We start from the raw sequence: 18,093 nt of genomic DNA on the forward strand, positions 1-18,093 counted from the left end.
TTAAAAAAAATTCAATAATTTAAAACATTTTTTAATAAAAAAATTATTAAAAAAATAAAATATTTTGATATATTAATAAATTGAACAAAATATAAATACCTAACAACCACTAATTAGGTTTGGCACGACCTATGAACCCGAATGGTTAAAATGATTAAGGGCATAAAGACACTTTTTTTTTTTTTTTTTTTTTTTTTTTGTCATTTTATTAGAATCTTTCTAAACATTTGAGATTTGATAGATAATGAGGATTGTCCACCTCATCCCTTATCACTTATCCTTCTAAAATTTCTCACTCCCGTTTCACATTTAATCCTACAGCCAGTACCTTTGTTGATTAGAACTATACACTTTAGTCAATATATTGTATTCTTATAATAAATGTCATAGTACACGTGTCTGATAAAGAATATATGCTACGTGGCAGTAACGGATCCATAATTTATTTTTTGGAGTTAATATAAAATAAATTATAATAAAAAGAGTTTATTTTAAATTTTAAGAGAAATCAATTGAAAAACATACATGCGTATCTAATAAAATAAAATAAAAATCAATTGCCCTTTTTATAGCATAAAACCACCACTGCAACCATCCAGAGAAAGAAAAAAAAAAAAAAAGATATGATTAATCGCAAATATATGAAAATTAATTTGTAATGTCATATATTTCACTGTCATGTAAAAAAAAACTATTATGGCTGGATACCAATTATCAATTTTATTCTAAGTTCTCATGTATAGGGATGTCCATTTTATCCATATGTTGGATATCTATTTGACCTCGACTCGGATAAGATAATCCTATCCGTGATCATTCCTACCTTTGTGGTCTGTGGACTAGTCCTGAAGCATGAACAACCCAATAAACCCTCTAACTTCAAGCCCAACTTCTGCTAACTGATGAATCGTTCAAAGTTTGAAACCTGGGAATGGCGACAAAGCATAAGTAGCACGTGAATCTTTATTTTCATATCCAAGAGAGGCCCAACCAGCCCAAATAGTTAGGGATCAAATAATTATTTAGGGTAAATTTATTTTTTTATAAAAAAGAATTACACTAGAAATTTATTTATTTATTTATTTTTATTTGGCCCTCATAGTTATACTCTTGTACCTGACCCTATTAATCATATCATACTTAGCTATAATATTATACAAACCAATAAATATCATACATATTACTTAAGTTTTATCGATTTCATTGATTATTTTAATTAGTGTTTAATTTTTCACAACTAATTGTTTACTTATGTTAAAGCAAATGAGTATATTAATATGAAAAATTAAATATGAAAAACTAAAACTATATTAATTAAAAAATAAAACATAGATTCAATAAAACGAAATTGAAAAAATTAATAAAAAGTAAAATATATTACTTATTGGGAAGCAAATTATAAAGATTAAAAGATAATAATCAAGGAGAAAAGTAACTAAGAATCAAAATAAATTAACTGTGAAGCAATAATTATGATATTATAAATTAATTTAATGATAAAAAAATTTTATTTTAAACCAAAAGATCCGCCTCCCAATCTGCTTATCATATATCCGTTTATGAAAAGCATATAAAATAAGAACAGAAACGAACAATCAATTTTAATACAAATGGAAGCGGGAACTATCATCCACAACGCCATTCCATGGAAACCCAAACGCCAAACCCGACGTTCAGTCTCTGCTCACCTCCTCAATTTCCGTTGCTTCGTCAGGGCTTCTTCAAATTCACAGGTCTCTCTCTTATTTGCCTCCTTTTTTGGTTTCATTCGTTACTTAACTCTCTTTTTCAAAATTTCGAAAATTAAGGGTGGATATAGAGGACCCAAGCCGAGGAGAGATTGGGTTGCAGATTTCGTATCGAACAACGACGACACCGTTCGAAGCCTGCCGATATACGTTGGAGGTGTTTCTCTATTGGCTGTGCTCTTGAATCGAACCGCTGCTAATATAGCTCCAGTTGCCGATGCCAGTAGGTAAATATTCCTCTTCTACTCACTGTTTAGTGATTTGGCTATGGCGTGAACTAACAGCTTTTCAGTTTTCTACCTTTTTTTCTATACTCATTATTGCAAATGTTTCAATTGATTGCTTAGAATACGAATGAGCTTTGGTGGCTTTCTTAGATTAGAGGAAATTAATGTTACGAAATGTCATATTAGATCTTCTAGCCTACTACTTTTACTTGCTGTTAGCTTTCTAGGACCAGTTTGTTAAAATTTATTGCATTATTTTGTTTAAACCTGTGTTACTATAGGGATGATTAAAGATTCAGTTGCAGTTGATTGTTTTATTATGGTTGTCATCTATCATTTTTGTCAAATATGAAAGCATTACATTGGAGCAACTTAAGATGTTCAAGTTTTTGATGTAGTCTTTTAAATTGGCAGTTCACAGTCCAGAGCTGATTTATTGACACTTGGATTGGCTGTGACCAATATATTAACAGGTCTCATATGGCTCACTATCAAGCCAAAGTCCATATCTGCGGTGAGGACTCTGCATCTGCTCCTCCCACCCTTCTTTTTTGCCCTTTTTTTCCCCTTTCATTTATTTAAGTGTATGTATTGCTTATTGATGCTTGCTTTCTCCCTAATGCTGATGGACGAACATAATGTTTTGTGTTTTAGGTAGATCCTCAAGGAGTGGAGTGTCGCATTATTTATTCCCACCTCCATGATTTTGTGGTTTCTGAGCTATTATGGTACTGCTGCTTGTTTTCTACTTTTCCAATTATCTTAAACTAGAAATTCTTGAGGTGCAGGAAGATACTAATCTAATTGTTTTACTAAAATGATGCACTCAATTGGCCTGCCATGGTTTGATCAGTGAATATGGGGCCTTAAAATAATTAAAACACAATTAGGAATGTGTCTTCTGTCAAATGCACACTAATACATTTGTTGACTAATGTTTATGGCCTTTCTTGATATTTTCAGAATTTGCAGCTCGCTACTTTTGAAGGACTATTTTAACTTCTGAATTGCTCGATGTCTATGCTGAATAAAATTGACTAAGAAAATTTATTTATTTGTTTGCCAAAAATGAAATAAGAAGAATAAACTCCTAATTTATGTTAACGTCTTAGTTCCTTGCCCCCTACTCCCCTCCTTTTTATGAAGGGAGGATATACGACGTATTCACTATTGATAATTGCTTTTGTTGCTCATCCTAGGGTATGGGAATCTCTGTCAGCTGTTACTTGCTGCAGATCTCTAGTTATTGTCTATGATAGCATTTGTCTTCTACAAATTGGTGTGGCAGCTGAATCTCACAATAAGGGTGAAGCACTGGCTGTGGATGCTGCCAAATTGATGCAAGGTTCACTTTATCAAGCTGTCATGAAGTCTGGAGCTCGTAAGTAATTGCCACAAATTGGAATTATAGGATTTTTTTTAACTCTTTCTCCATGCTATATACACTGCCTTAAGGAGTGATTTGAAAAACGCAAATGACTGTTTATCATTTTGCAGAGAATTATTTGGCCAATCTCTCTCTCTATCCTGGGAGATCTGAGCTGCCATTTTTCCCTTCAAATACACAGGTAATCATGCTTACTTTTCTCAAAAATAAGCCTAAGAAGAGGTCTCTTCTTACTTAGTTGACTATTCACTGCACATTACCCAGGCAAAATCACCCTTTTGATAACTTTTTTCCTCAATAATGTTACCTTTCCATTATTCTAGTTGAGCTACACTGTCCTTATAATTAAAATCTATTATGTAATTCTCAATTTGTACTATATAAGAGTGTGTATATTAGTATATTATTGAGAAAAGATAAAATGTCGCATAGAGATTAAGGTGCAACTCTTTTACATTTAATCAGTGACCTTTACTCCACATGACTGCCTCTATACACTTTATAATTGCATATGACCACTTTCCACTATTAAACTTCTGTAGCAGGGACTTTTCGTTTGTTATCATCCTTCTAACAACCATTTTTCACCATGGCCATTGTAAAATGTTTTGAGTCCTTTTGTTGAAATTGGTGTCTAACCTTTCCAATTTCTGAAGTCCTTGGAAGTCTTGTATTTTCTATCTTTGGATCTCTATCCTACTCCTTGATGCTGACTCTTAGGTTTCATGTTGCATCAGCAGCATAAAGTTTGTTAGTGCACCTCAGAACAAGAGGGATATGAACTATGAATTAATTTGAGTATCCATGGAAAATTTGCCTTTTTAGCATGGTGTTGAAGATATGGTAAAATCACTAAAGAGGATGAACTTTTGCTGTTTAGTCAGATTTTGTTGTTTCAGGCATGCTGATGAACTACATTTAAGCTTCTAAATTTTTGTAATAATTATTTTGTGCCATTGGAGTCAAATGTGGTATATATATATAAAGGAATATGTTTAAATTATTTCATTGATTTATTTACTATAGAAACAGTTACTGTTATATGTTTACTGCTTTTACCAATTCACAAACACAGCTTTTTCAATATCTACCCATCAAAATAACTGCTACTGCAATTTGCCAGGCAGTGATTTTACAGCCACTTGGAGCCAAAGGAATTGCAATAATTGGTGGTCACACAATTAGGGGTTTCACAAGTTCTGACCAGGTCCTGCTTTTCAAATTCTTTATCCATTCTCATTAACTTCAATCTGCATCTTTTTCATGCCTCCATTTTCTTCGTGCTAATTTTAATGTTACTCATATATTGAATGGATTATCAAGTGGATCATTAAAAAAAGTTGTCAACCTGTGCAACTTGACCAATATTGACTGAACTGATCCAATCTTATTGGGTTTCCTGTACAATGTATTGTTTGATTTAAATTGTGAGTTCCTTTATCAGGTCAGGTTCTGTTTTCCATCAGTATCAATAGTAAACTGAGTAGCAAATCTTAAAAAGCATAGTTTAGCTTTCCCGCATTGCATTTCACTTTTTGAGGATATTTTTGAGATTGGGCTTTTGGAGAGGGAACTTGCACTGTATTCTCAGAGATTGTAAGAGTTGAGCCTGCACTTGGTATCAATGACAATGGACATGAGATGGCTGGCCATTGAAGAAGGGTGTGTCTGGGGGAATTAGGGGTTCTGTGGTTTATAGGAGCTGTATTTAGTTGGCAATATAATGGGTTGTATATTCTTGGAAAAAGGGAAGTGTCAGGAAGCTATCTATGGACTGTATGTATATGTGTGAGTGCGAGCAAGAGATGCATTTTCTTATTGGGCTGGTATATGAAATGTGATTCTCCTGCAACTGTAATTGAGCAACACTAAAGCTAATATGAGCAGAATTTTTTTGGAGGCCTGTAGCTGCAGTAACCCAATCTTGCCAGGAAGATACAGCCCAACATCTGACCTGAACTCGGGATGACCCAAGACCCAACCAACCTTGACCTTAATTTTTTACCCCATCTATTGCTATCTTGCCTTTAGGTTTCCAGTGGTCTGCAACTAGCATTTTCAGTAAATTTTATTTGCTTTGATTTGCCCAATTTTTTTCTTATTTGCAGGCATGGATTACGTTTATTGGGGACAAACTTGATTCTACACTAGGAAAGTATGCGATCAACAGGCCATTGGCAGTGCAAGATAGAGTTTGAACCGAGCACTTGTAGGTTCTTTCGAACTCATGTATGTTACTATGTTCCATATTTGATGTATCCTTTATGCGAGGTAATTTTATCTTTAGGTTTGTTGTGTTTCAGAATTCTGCTACCAACAAGCTGTCAAGTTATGACTTTGATATAGAAGCCTGTAGGCATTTTGTCAAATTCCTTTTGATGTCATCTGTCTGAACATTACTGTTAAATTTTGAAAATATTCCTTCCCGTTTTTTTTTAACTAGCGTTTTCCGTTTTAGTTCTGCTTGTACCGTTTTGTCTGATTGCTCTAACAACACATTAAAATAATAGGAACCTAGTATGATGCATCCATGGAGATCTTTATCTTTATCTTTTGATTGGTTTCCTGCACAGCAGTTTATATTGAGACCGGAACAAAGGTATCAAGATTCCAGATTCAACATCCTACATGGTGCCAGGCAATTCTATGCTACTCCTGATCCTCAATTTTATGATATTGTGAATTCTAATGTATGCGTTCTCGCACTTACTTTGGAACATTTATTTTTTCTTAGAGATTATTTTGATACTAGCAGTGATATGGATTCCCCAGTTTAGCATGAGTACATGTAATTGACAATCTGTGAATAGTGATGTAAAGATAAATTATTGGGACGTGATTTGACTAATTTTGTCCTTTGTTTATTGCATTAACTTCGATTTGAGAATGGAAGCATGTTTTGTTGGTTGGGAACATCCAGATTAGGTTTGACTTTAACCCTCAAGAGAATCTGTTATGCCAAATTATATGATACTGAACTTTTATTTTCTTATTTGTAAAAATTTTTTAAAAAAAAATCCTCCAAATTTCCAACTCCTAGCATTTCTAAAACATACCATCAGAATGTATGAAAAACTTTCTATTCAAGTTCATATCATCTTTACACATTAAATAAAACTTGTGCTGGAGCTGTGTTTTAAACAGAAGATCAATGGAACAAAAAATGATGAAAAGAATCAATTTCATATCTTAGCAACTTTACAACTGTGTAAGAACTGTATGATTTGCATGTCTATGAGAATCAAAAAGCAAAAATTGCAAGAGAAACAAAAGAATGGACAGCTCTGTGTATGATTACTCTGTTTTATATAGGTGCCTCCTGCATAGCTGCAAGCACCTTCAATTTGTGAATTTGTTAGAAAGAAGACCTCTCCCAAGGAAGTAAACCAGTTGCAGGATCAGCAAAGTTGGCCAACACAAAATCCTTGAGCCCAGTATCCCAAACATCACAGAATCTTAGCCTCCAGTCTGGAGGTTCTATGGCCACGGTCCCTAAACCAGGTGCTCTGTCTTTTGAACCCTTGTTTTGATCCTCCTGCCAATTAGTAACATATGTAGAAACTCTTCGATAAAACTTTGCTTTAAAAGTATCCCACACTTGATATTTATAGTGGTTCACTAGAGCAGTGCTTTCAGGCACATTGAAGTATCTATATCCTGCCTTGAGTCTGAAGTGATGCACCACATTAAGAAGAGTTGTATCCAGTAGGTCTGGTCGAACAATAGATTTATGCCGCTCAGGAGCTTGAAGCCGGCAAGTATACCCAACAGTTACTCCTTGTGATGGAGCTGAGGTTAACCCAGAAGGTCCAAAGCTATGACAAGTTGTTCTTATCTCTGCATATATTGGTGAATTGGTGTAATTTGCAACTAAAGTTTTTAGCGAATCCTGCCCAAGCATATTCCGTCCCAGGTGACGAGGAAAATAAAAAAATTCATCCACATCGAAGAAACCAAGCCACTTACATTCACTCCTTGCTCGTAAAGCACAATGTGAAAACCCAGCTTCTTGCGCTTTAGTCCATGGCCAAGCATGTCTACTAACATTATAATTCTGCAAATTAAGCTCATCAATCACATCTTGAATATCATCATCACTATTATTATCATAGATGAACCATCTCTCGACTCCCAGCCAAGCATGGTAGGTAATCCATTCGCGAAGAAATGATGCTTGATTCCACAACATTGTACAAGCACAGAGCTCATACTTGTCTCTATAACTCCTCTGCTTACGAGACATAGTGCTATAAACTTTGGCCACAGAAGGTAGAATTGCATCATTGACATCTTCATTAGCAGCATCAACACGACTAACTGAAACTCGAATTCCCTGAGCCTTCTCTGGATTGGTTCTAACACTTCGTGGTAACGAACACCTAATAACTTCTTGTGCAGCTGCAGTTGCTTCGGTAGTGAACACAAATCCCTCATCCTTGTCAAATTTACTTAAACCAAAGTGGCACCTGAATTGTGATGGATCTGATTCCTTGTGTGGCCGAAGATTCAATCCTTTAACAAATACAACGGCTGTATTCGAATCCAATATCGCCTCATAAACCACCCTATCCCATGAAGGAACAACTGCCAACCGATTACCTTCCGCCGTCACCTCCCAATGTCGCCGCAAGTCAACAACGGCAGAAAAATTAACCGGCGGGAGCTGACACCTCACAATAGACTTATCTTGACGATAATCATCAATAGATAAAGCCGGTATTAAAACGACATCTTTGGAAGACGAAGAATTGGACAAACCGTAGTAAACACAATTTAAACTCTCATGGATATAAAGTCTGTTAGAAACAATAAGCAGCAAGTGGTCAGGCAACAGTACTCTATCTTCCACGACGAAAGGAAGGGATTTAGGATCAAAAGAATCATGAGTTAAAGATAGACGGCCAGAAGGCAAGAACGACACAGAGAGAACTGGACGAAACGACGCAGTGTTGATAGAAAAGCGATCTGAGGAAATGAAGAGGAGAAAGACGAAGAAAGAGAAGCAAACAGCTAGAGACCTTACTGTAAAGAAGTTACCGTTATACGGTCTATATACTCGCTTGCGCTTGCGGCGTTGCTCTGAAGAGTCCATTATAATTCTATACCAACGAACAAACTAAACAAGAAAATTGGACACTTGTAGGCAGCAATAGATCTTGGAAGAGCAGATCTAGAGGGTTCTATTGGTGAAGTGAGTTATGAGTCTACTGATTTGTGTACAGGAAGACAGAAACCAAAAACGCGTTAATGGCTGCCGTCAGAAGGGGCGGCCAAAGACTGAATGATGTCAGTATAGAATGGTGGTAGCGGAAGAACAAGAAGAAGAAGAAGGGAAGAAGGAAGGAAAGTAATATTAATAATATTAAATTAAATAAAAAAATAAAAAACGCTTTGTATTTATAAAAGAAGGGGATGAGGACTGAGGAGGAGGGTGAAAGGAGAAAATGAAATAAGGTGGACTTGATTAAAGCGCGTGAAGGTGACGTCCGTCCGGTATTTAAGTTATTTGATACAAGTAAAGTTGAAATCTTTCGCTTTTATTACTGTGTCTTTGCAGTGATATATATATATATATATATATATATATTTCCACTTTGGCCCTTTCAAAAAAAAAATATATTTCCACTTTGGGGGTGGTGCTGTGCTGATGTGGACTTCTTGCTGTGTAAAGCAAATGTGTTGTTGTTAAAGCAATTATTGAAGTGATGATCTCTTTAGAAAATTGAATTTGATTTATTAATAGATAAAATTTCAGTAGATGAGTTTAATAAGACAACTTGATGCTAAAGTCTCCCTTTATTTATACTCTGTTATTGGAATTTTCCTGTCGGTTATTTTTTGTTTTACTTTGGAAGATAGATAACACCGTTGTAACGCTTCTCTTGTGAAGAATTATCTTAATTTTATTTTTGCTTGATTGATAGAATTAATTAGCATCTCAATTTACCAAAAAATCTAAGATTTTAATTCCATAAACATGATTATATTATACTTATTTTGCTTTGAAAGCTTTTTTTTTTATATATATATATATGCTATAAACTACCGATTTCAGAAGTTATCAATTCACCGCTAACGATGATCGATTTTGGTTCATGAGGAATTTCAAACCATTTATGAATTTCTTTTATCAAATGAAAAAAATTTAAATAAAGCTAGGAATTTATTCAAAAGCCCTTATAACTAAAGTCTCCCCATAACAAATATTAACCATATAAATTGATTTTCACATGTCTAAAATGTCCATATCAAATATAATTGTAGCAATAATATGACTTTGGAACCTACCATCAAAAGAAATTACCCCATAATGATGTGCATGTGCACCTAAACAAAATGATAATGCAACAACAGTGAGATTGGAAATTTCACCTTCCACCTATTGGATAATGGATTTGTTAATTAGAATTTTAAGATAATTTTAATTTTTAATTTTTCATTTGTATTTGTATCCATCTCAAATTTATTTAAATTTTCTGTTAAAAATATTTTATACCAAACAAAGATAAGTTTAGATAAAGAAATAATTAAAATAAATTAATAAATATGAATTTGGATATCCATAATATTCAAGTAAATGAATTGAAACCACCATAACAACTTGTTTGGTGTTGATCCTTAATTTAAAAAATTGAAGTAGCCAAACCTCACAAGTCACATGTTATTTAGTTAACGGGCTTCGATTATTTTATGTGGCATACAACATTACCACCCTGACTAATACAATACGTAAAAACCTTAACCTTCGAACTAAATCTGAAACAAACTTTAACTTGTTTCTTCTTCCAATTTTAGTTCGGTCTCCTAAACTTTAAAAAAGCTTAATTATCATTTCCTTTTCTATTTTCTTACGAATTTCTTATTTATTGATATTTTTTAATCGCTCCTTAATTTTCATTTTTTTTTTATAAATTTTCGTATTTTTTAATAACTAATAGATAATATAAATATATGAGAGTAATAATTGAGAGTCTTAAATTTTAATCACATGTATCCTATATAAACATAATCTGATAAAAAAAAAATCATATATATTCATAATCTCATTTTATATATCTATCTTTTTTTTTTTTCTCTCCGTCTTTGATTTGATTTGCAATTTCATTTCATATGTACGTTATTTATTGTTATTTTTATATTCTTTGTTGTCTTATATACATTCTTTTACATTTAGGTGTTTTCATATTTTTTTATTTGGAATTAATAAATATTAATATAAGATTTTTTAATTTTCCTTTATTTTCTATATTTTGTAGAAATAATAATTAAATTATATTTACGGTAAAATAATTATATTAAAAATAATATCTATCTATCTATTATTTAGATTCAAAAACTTTATTTGTATAAACTTATCATAATAAGATATAATATTTTAAATTGTTTGAAGTATAAACTTTAACTAAAACCTATACATGATTAATTAAATTTTTTAATTATTTAAAATAAATTAACTGCATTACAATTTCTGTAACACCATAATCTAATAAAGCAATTTGTCGGAAAGCAGATTATTTAATAATATTAGTAAACACAATTTATAAAATATAAACAATAAAACAACTCACAAAGAAAAATTACTTTTATTTATATCTATAAATTATAAATTATCAAAGCAACCCGCACAAACACAACTGCAGATACCAGTGATATATATATATATATATATATAAAAGCAATTGCACAAAAGCACGGGCTTTCACCAAATCTATTTATAAATTAAATAACTTCATGTTAATTTATATGTAATAGAATGATTTTTCTATTTACATATATAATATATGAAATGATAATGTGTTGTTGCCATTTTGCTTGGCTTTCCTGGTATACATAGAAGATAGCTGGCAAAAAGAAAAGAAGAGTAGGTTTTATTTTATTTTATTTCAAATATTCGTGTAAAGCACGCCTTAGGCTGTCTTATTTTTGCATTATAACTTAAGAAAAAACATGTTCTATGCCCACCCTTTCATGTGCTTCCCAAAAAGCTTCGGAAAAAAATTTCTGTTCTCAATTTTGACATGTTGACGAACTTGCTGGCAAATGAATTTCAAATTTTCATTTTAAATTTTTAAATTGAATTAAAATTTATAAGAGAAAAAACATGTATTTTATCAACATGGATAAGTAAATTTTGGCAGGATAACTCAAATTTTTTTTATAAAAAATAGAAGTAGACTGTATTTTTAAGTGAATTTTTATTTATAAAATTAAAAATATGAAATTTAGAAACCTACTTCTCATGGTACCACTTGTTGAAAAAGAAAATAATAATTTATAAATAATGGATGTGATTGGATAATTATTATCAAATGGGATAAGCTTTGGGCTTTCCCCTTTTAATCTACAGAATAAAGAAGCAACAACTTGGATGGTATATTCTCAAGTAAGTTGTATGTTATGCTATCTAATTGTCCCTTTCTGAACATTATTTAGTAGCCATCCAACAAATATTAGGTTTCATCCCATCAGGCCTTGCATTGATAGCAAAGGCTGAGCTTTTTGATATACCAAAAGTTTTACGTTTTATAATCAAATAATTTTCGGAACAATTTAACAAATGTCAGAAATTAGGTTTTTATATTAACAAAATGTCAAAAAAATTATGAAAATTAAGAGAATGTTAATATTGGTAAAAAAATAAATTAATAATCTCCAAACTAATTTTATATAATTTTTGTGATTTAATAAAAACGACGAGGTGACGTCAATAATAATGGCGACGATAATAAAGAGTAAAATAATAAATGAATAATGAAAATGAAATTATTTTAATATTTAAAAGTTAAATTGATATTTTTTAAAATAAAGTTTTAAAATATGACATTTATTACAGTATCCTATAATTTTTTACTCATTACGGTTATCTTCGATGGGTGTAAATTTATATTTTATGATTGTGTTAAGTTTGAAATCTCCTAAAAGTTATGCATCATGATATAGATTATACTATAGTATTATCTCTGAAAAAAAAAGGAAAAATTTAATAATTAATTTCTCCCTTTGAAAATAAATCTAAACTATGATATTTTCCTTCAATACTTAACTACTTTGATGGAGTGATATTTTTGTACAATATGTTTACATTAGCCACTTTGTTGTAATAAAAAATTTCAATTGGAAAATAAAAAGTTAAACTTTCAAAAACTTTAAACTTACAAATCCCAAAAGTTAACTAAGTTGGTAGGTAAATTTATTCTTCACTTTATGAATTAGGGTTCAATAATTGAAGTTAGACCATAAATGAAGATTTTTCTAATTTAAAAATCTCCAGGTCTCAAGTGAATGAAGATTTTGACTTAATGAAATATATATTGACTTACAGGTCATATATTGAGCCCAGTCTCTTATAGCACTCAGGCCTTTAAAATTTTGTCTTAGATTTCTTTTGGATTTGCTATTTTGTTTCCTTTTCTTGTGGGCCTAGTATAAGTCAGGGTTTTCTTTTTGGGTTAATACCTAAAACCTACTACCCATAAAGCCCATGGATAGGTTTCCGGAAGATGGAGAGACCAGCAGCTTTTTTTTTTTTTTTTTTTTTTTTTTTTTTTTTTTTGACATGAAAGGGGAAACAGCTTTTACTTATGTAAAGTTACATCCAATTAATTCAGAAGAAGGTATTATCAAATTCATGATTACTAAGGAATTTCTACCCGTAAGGGTGAGATGGGATTTACAGAGATCCCTTTCTTTTAATCAGAAGTCTCGAGCCCTATGTATGGAATCTTTTTAAACGTTTGGAATGGAGTGCTTTGAGCCCTTTGAAAGTATGTTCGGCGTCCTAAGTATGAAATCCTTTTAAATGTTTGGAAGGGAGTGCTTTGAGTTCTTTGAAAGCATGTTCGGCGTGAATCCGAACTAATCTTATTCGAAGTTCTAATTTCGCTTCGATACATTAATTAACTTCCATAAAAAATTTTACCCACATTTTTTTCGAACCTGTTAGTTTGAGCTTTAAGGCTGAAGTCTTTATACAGGAGAGGAATGACCTGCTTAACACAAATGTTTCAGTGTATTTAGGAACTTCTTTGCATTTCGGTTCCCACTAGTCTCCACAACTGACTCATTCACGGTTAGGCCATGAGAAACTATCAAGAAATTGCCAGAAAATGTATGTTTTTATCCACCGTCCGTTCCAATACATGCATAACAAGCCAAAAAATGTTGTGAACTTGAGGCTATCTCTGTACAGATTGAGTCGATAATGACACGAGGGCTAAATAAGAATCATACATGCAATAATGTAAAAAAAAATTGCTCTGGCGACCAAATGCAAAAGCGAATGCTACCTCTAAATGACAGAATCCTGATGTTATATATTTCATAAATGATCAATGAGAGCAGGGGCGAAGTCAGCCTTTACAATTTGGAGGAGCCAAATAAAACTTTTTACAAATTAAAGGGGGCCAGCTGGGAAATAAGAATTTTTTTTTTTTGACTAATTTCAAAGGAAAATTTAAAAATTCTTTTGGAACTTGGGGAAACCAAGGCTCCCCTCTGGCCCCCCCCCCCCCCCCCCTTCTTTCCTCCACTCCTGAATGAGAGTAATGCAGAATTTTCACATTCATGCCCTTCTGTGACAGACTTGATGCCCTCTTCACTGTTTGATGACCAAGGATGCTCGTTCTCAGTTAATATAACTGTTGGAACACGCTCCTATATCCGCTAAGCAGGTAATCTGATTAACATAATGATAACAAAGATTAGTATGCAAAACCATGCAACTGCGAATTTTTAGGCGTGCTATGTGTGCCCTATGTGTGCTTGACGTTGAAATATAAATACTGTTTTGGTTAAAATGATAGTGTAATCATATAAATCCAACGACAATTCTCAATAACTTTGGGTTGATGTATGCAGCTTTTCCCCTACTTTTTTATAGAGGTTGTTTCCGTAACTCGAATCCATGATCTCCAAAGTCACAAGTGGAGTAACTTTATCATTACACCGAAGCCACCTTTTTTTATTCCTAATTTACATGACAGAAAGGTATACATTCACTGATAAAAAGTAATAGGGACATATAAAGAAAATATATTCAAGAAAAAGCTTAGTGTCGTCAAAAAATGTTTAGGAATTATGTTCAGCATTTGGAAAATTTCGGAGTGCTGGTGCTGATTACCGCAGTTAGTTATCAGACCAGAAGACAGGAACATTAAACAGAATTTAACGAATTGATGTTCAAAAATGAGTATAAAACAGAACATAGAAAGCAATGATTTAACCAAAGCGAAATACAAGTACAGAGAAGTGTAAAATTTAGATTGTTACCTGCTGCACAAGTTCAATGTTGTTTTACAAGAACATTCAGTGCGCATTGACATTCTGAACTTGTCCATCATCTTGGATAATGTTTCTTGACATATGATTTGAATACATCCCTGAATTCTTCCTTGCAACGCTACAAACATCAGTCAATGGATTCATAACAAATTCACCCCTGTTTTGACGCTGAAACTTTTGGCTATATCCATTGTGTGTTTCAGTGCTGACATCTTTGTGAATGTTCCGTGCAGCATGCAGTGATTGCATGTTCCCAGGAGAAGAGAACCTCGAAGTAGAATACCGACCTTCTGTTCTCCTCCAGAATTTAGAACTCAAGAATTCTGCACCAGGCAGTTTGCAACACGTGTTATCTGCGGGTTCAGTATTAGGAATCCTTCCACTTGATAATGCCAAGTCATATGAAATCTCATCCAATGTCATTTCCAGACCACGAACACGTGTCTCCAGAGAATTTATCCCATGCTGGGAGCTCCCAATGAATCTCTATATTCAAGTGAAAATGAAGTCAGTAAACAGTTCTTATAATGTTCGAGCATTAGCATCTCAACGATTGTTCTACATTATGATTAAAGCATTAGTTAATAATAGAAAATGATTATTGGATTTTCTACACAAGATTCATGAAAATTATATGAGCACTAAAATGATAAACTGTGATAGGCCTTAGTCTCTAGTATCTAGGGAACCATCGAACATTAATAGTTGAAACATGTGACTGTGAAATTGTAGAGATTATAACAAAGTTAGGGACTTCAGCAAATACCCCATAAGCAAACTGAAATAAGGATATAAACCACAATTTACACGAATTACGAACTATGAAGAGAGGTAAAAGAAGATAAAACTCTAGTAGATGTATGTACCTGGAGGAGGTCAAAAAGATTTGATTGCTGGTTTTCAATCTGAATAAGCTGGTCATGGATCAAAGACAGATCCTCAATGTCTTTATGGTTCTCAAAGAATTCTTCAGTACAATAACTGACATCAACATCTTTGTTGTAACTACTGTCATCATCATTGCATGGAACCACTCTTGACCCAGATTTCAAACCACCGAATTTGAGCAGTTTATCCTCTCGGATACTACTAAAGAGGACACGCTTGGTTTCTGGCTGGCATTTCTCATTCTTTGCATCATCCCATGATGCCAAAACTCCAGAATCACACCTTTTAATATCAGCCCCACAGCCCATGTCTTGTGGTAGAACCAAATCAATTTTCCAGGAAGAGGCTTTCTTGTGGTCCATTTTACGAAACATTGCTGTCTTTGAATTGTCATTGTTAATCTTTGCAGGGCTTTGTTTTCTGGCAGTGGTCACAGACGAAGCATCGGATGGGGGGGACCTGTTTGCAGGGACTGTTTTCTTCGGTTGAGGGGATTTGGAACTGATTTCATGAGAAGTATCAGAGGCAACAGAAGGGGAGCTTTCGCAATTATCTGGTCCGACAGCAAAACCCAGGAAAAGCATAAATAACATAACATGAAATTGTTCAATTATAGATAATTTTGCTACAATGACCAAATTGACAATGCCAAACACTTAAATTATAATGAGAAAACAGTACAAAAAGAAAGTTGTACTATAAAGATACAAGCTCATTTTCATTTATACTGATCCATTGCTATAAAGATTAAAGGATAATAAATTTTTTCATCAATCGAGATAAGAACACCTTCTGATTTTTAAAATCGCTTTAAAATTTCAAAAGAAAAAGAAAAGGAAAAATGGAAAGAAAAATCTTACCCTTTGAAGAAGATTTAGAAACTTCATCAGAAACGCCAGGAACTTCCTTCCATAACTCTATGGTTCGATTCATAGTCTCTCGAACTGCCTTCACCTATAACACGAATATCATATCAGGCAAATTTGTAACAGGAAAAAGAAAACGACGCATTTCTCACGTTTCTTGCAACCAGACAGAATATATGCAAATCCCAGAGAATAAGAAACAAAAAGAATGTACCTTATCAAATCTCTTGCTCTCCAGTGAACTCAAGCACGCAGCTTTATGTTCTTTTGCCAATTCCTTCTCCACTAAGGCCACCTTCCCCAAGGCCTCCGCCGTCGCCTTTCTCGCCGTCCAATCTTCAATACTCAAAAACTCTACCAAACACGGCACTAACCAATCCAACACGCCCTTACATGACGCGCCACCAACGCCAACAATATTTCCGATCACACTCAACAACGCCGCCTTCGCCTTACATCCCTCGCCCTTCACCAACTTGCCCAACCTAGGCAACAACTTCCTCAACTGCTCCGCCTCCGGCTCCGGCGCCGCCTCTATCGCAGCCGCCAAACACATTGCCGCACCGATCTGAGCATTAAAGTCCTGCTCGAGCGTCAAAAGCTCAATAAGCGGCTTAGACAGCGTAGAAAATGGTGGCTTCGTGATCTGCGACGACATAGCAGTGGTAGCCTCAACACAAGCTGAACGGACAGCGGAGTCCGGATCACGGAGGCGGCGAGTGAGGGTTGAAATCATTTTAGAAAGATGAGGAGAAAGAGAGTTGCCATGAGAATTTGAAAGAAGAGTCAAGAGGTTAACACATTGTTTCCTAACAGGAGATTTACAAGAAGCATCGGTGTTGTAAATGCAGTTAAGGAAAGGCGAGAAGGAATCTTGTGTTAGCGTTTTAGCAATAGATTCGAGCTCTATTGTGGCGAGAGAGAGTGTGTCTCGATCGGAGAGCTTGTTGAGGCAGGTAATGACACGGTGCTTGAGATCGCTGGTGGTTGACGAAGGTGGACTAAGTGAAGATCTTTTTGGCGGAGACATTTTGGGTTCAACTTGAATTTTTGTGGGTTTGTGTTATATGTATCAGCTGCGGTGCATTTGAGTCGATGGTTTCGGCGATGGTGGCGGTGCTGGTGGTGGCTTTAAGATTTGGCGGCAGACTCGGTGGTGGGGAGATTTTAGTAGTTACAAGTCCATATTATGGTGCGTGAATGCATATTTAAATTTTTGAGGAAGGGGCAGTGGGAACTGGGCAGTGCCCCTTCAAACTGAATTAACTGATACAAATTGTCTGGATAAGAGATAAAAATAAAAAATGATAAAGTTTCTAGCTGGGATAAAAATAATTTGTAGTAATTTAAAAATTTTCAAATATTACAAAAACTTGAATCTAAAAAATCTTATATGATTGTCTAGCTTCTAATATAAAGATAATAATGAAATTTGGATATTTAGGTCTCGTAAATTGGTTTTGATTGATGAACAATATCTAACTTTATAATAAGTATTACAAGTTATTTATTAAAATTTATAAATTCTAACTAAATAGGAAATTCTCCAAATTGTATTTCTTTCTTTTTTGGTAAAAAATAGACAAATCTCCAAATATTATAAGCACATCTTAAAATTAACAACATTCATAACATCATGCACAAGCTAACGAGACATTTTGAATGATAGCTACTAGCAATTTTAGAAAGAAATTTTA

At 33.7% G+C, this 18,093-nt stretch overlaps 3 protein-coding genes across 9 annotated transcripts; 1 reads left to right on the top strand and 2 right to left on the bottom strand.

Annotated features, from left to right (window-relative positions):
* Nucleotides 1–1,554: 1,554 nt before the first annotated feature.
* Nucleotides 1,555–6,210, top strand: CCB4 (cofactor assembly of complex C). Of its 7 annotated transcripts, none has more exons than XM_020685352.3 (9): nt 1,555–1,733; nt 1,809–1,975; nt 2,449–2,489; nt 2,634–2,703; nt 3,175–3,356; nt 3,473–3,543; nt 4,486–4,569; nt 5,471–5,591; nt 5,939–6,210. In XM_020685352.3, exons 1-8 carry the CDS (start codon nt 1,611–1,613, stop codon nt 5,558–5,560), a joined length of 828 nt encoding a protein of 275 aa, XP_020541011.1. In that variant the 5' UTR covers nt 1,555–1,610; the 3' UTR covers nt 5,561–5,591; nt 5,939–6,210. The 7 variants fall into 7 exon arrangements, 6 of the variants coding, with proteins under 6 accessions (XP_020541011.1, XP_012092003.1, XP_012092001.1 ...); XR_005178341.2 differs by having other exon boundaries at nt 1,558–1,733; nt 2,390–2,489; nt 2,630–2,703; nt 5,471–5,633; XM_012236613.4 differs by having other exon boundaries at nt 1,558–1,733; nt 2,390–2,489; nt 2,630–2,703; nt 5,936–6,210.
* A 316-nt stretch (nt 6,211–6,526) lies between these two features.
* On the bottom strand, nt 6,527–8,760 carry LOC105649816 (glycosyltransferase family protein (DUF23)). The gene has a single exon (XM_012236614.4). It carries the CDS (start codon nt 8,452–8,454, stop codon nt 6,718–6,720), a length of 1,737 nt encoding a protein of 578 aa, XP_012092004.1. The 5' UTR covers nt 8,455–8,760; the 3' UTR covers nt 6,527–6,717.
* Nucleotides 8,761–13,655: 4,895 nt separating this feature from the next.
* Nucleotides 13,656–17,665, bottom strand: LOC105649817 (ARM repeat superfamily protein). The gene is made up of 5 exons (XM_089721964.1): nt 16,611–17,665; nt 16,391–16,484; nt 15,509–16,083; nt 14,631–15,128; nt 13,656–14,037 (listed from the first exon to the last, which is right to left on the bottom strand). Exons 1-4 carry the CDS (start codon nt 17,424–17,426, stop codon nt 14,667–14,669), a joined length of 1,947 nt encoding a protein of 648 aa, XP_089578090.1. The 5' UTR covers nt 17,427–17,665; the 3' UTR covers nt 13,656–14,037; nt 14,631–14,666.
* Between the last annotated feature and the right edge of the window lie 428 nt (nt 17,666–18,093).

Source organism: Jatropha curcas, chromosome 5, assembly GCF_041381405.1.
Source record: "Jatropha curcas cultivar XTBG-Jc1 chromosome 5, XTBG_Jcur_1.0, whole genome shotgun sequence".
NCBI lineage: Eukaryota > Viridiplantae > Streptophyta > Magnoliopsida > Malpighiales > Euphorbiaceae > Jatropha > Jatropha curcas.

Excerpts from the sequence above, each read along its gene's own strand:
- CCB4 (XM_012236613.4), top strand. The coding sequence starts at position 1,611 with ATGGAAGCGGGAACTATCATCCACAACGCCATTCCATGGAAACCCAAA. Across the intron at positions 1,734-1,808 it reads GGGCTTCTTCAAATTCACAG|GGTGGATATAGAGGACCCAA; the intron begins GTCTCTCTCTTA and ends TCGAAAATTAAG. Across the intron at positions 3,357-3,472 it reads TGTCATGAAGTCTGGAGCTC|AGAATTATTTGGCCAATCTC; the intron begins GTAAGTAATTGC and ends ATCATTTTGCAG.
- LOC105649816 (XM_012236614.4), bottom strand. The coding sequence starts at position 8,454 with ATGGACTCTTCAGAGCAACGCCGCAAGCGCAAGCGAGTATATAGACCG.
- LOC105649817 (XM_089721964.1), bottom strand. The coding sequence starts at position 17,426 with ATGTCTCCGCCAAAAAGATCTTCACTTAGTCCACCTTCGTCAACCACC. Across the intron at positions 16,485-16,610 it reads AGAGCAAGAGATTTGATAAG|GTGAAGGCAGTTCGAGAGAC; the intron begins GTACATTCTTTT and ends TTCGTGTTATAG. Across the intron at positions 16,084-16,390 it reads TTCTAAATCTTCTTCAAAGG|ATAATTGCGAAAGCTCCCCT; the intron begins GTAAGATTTTTC and ends CTGTCGGACCAG.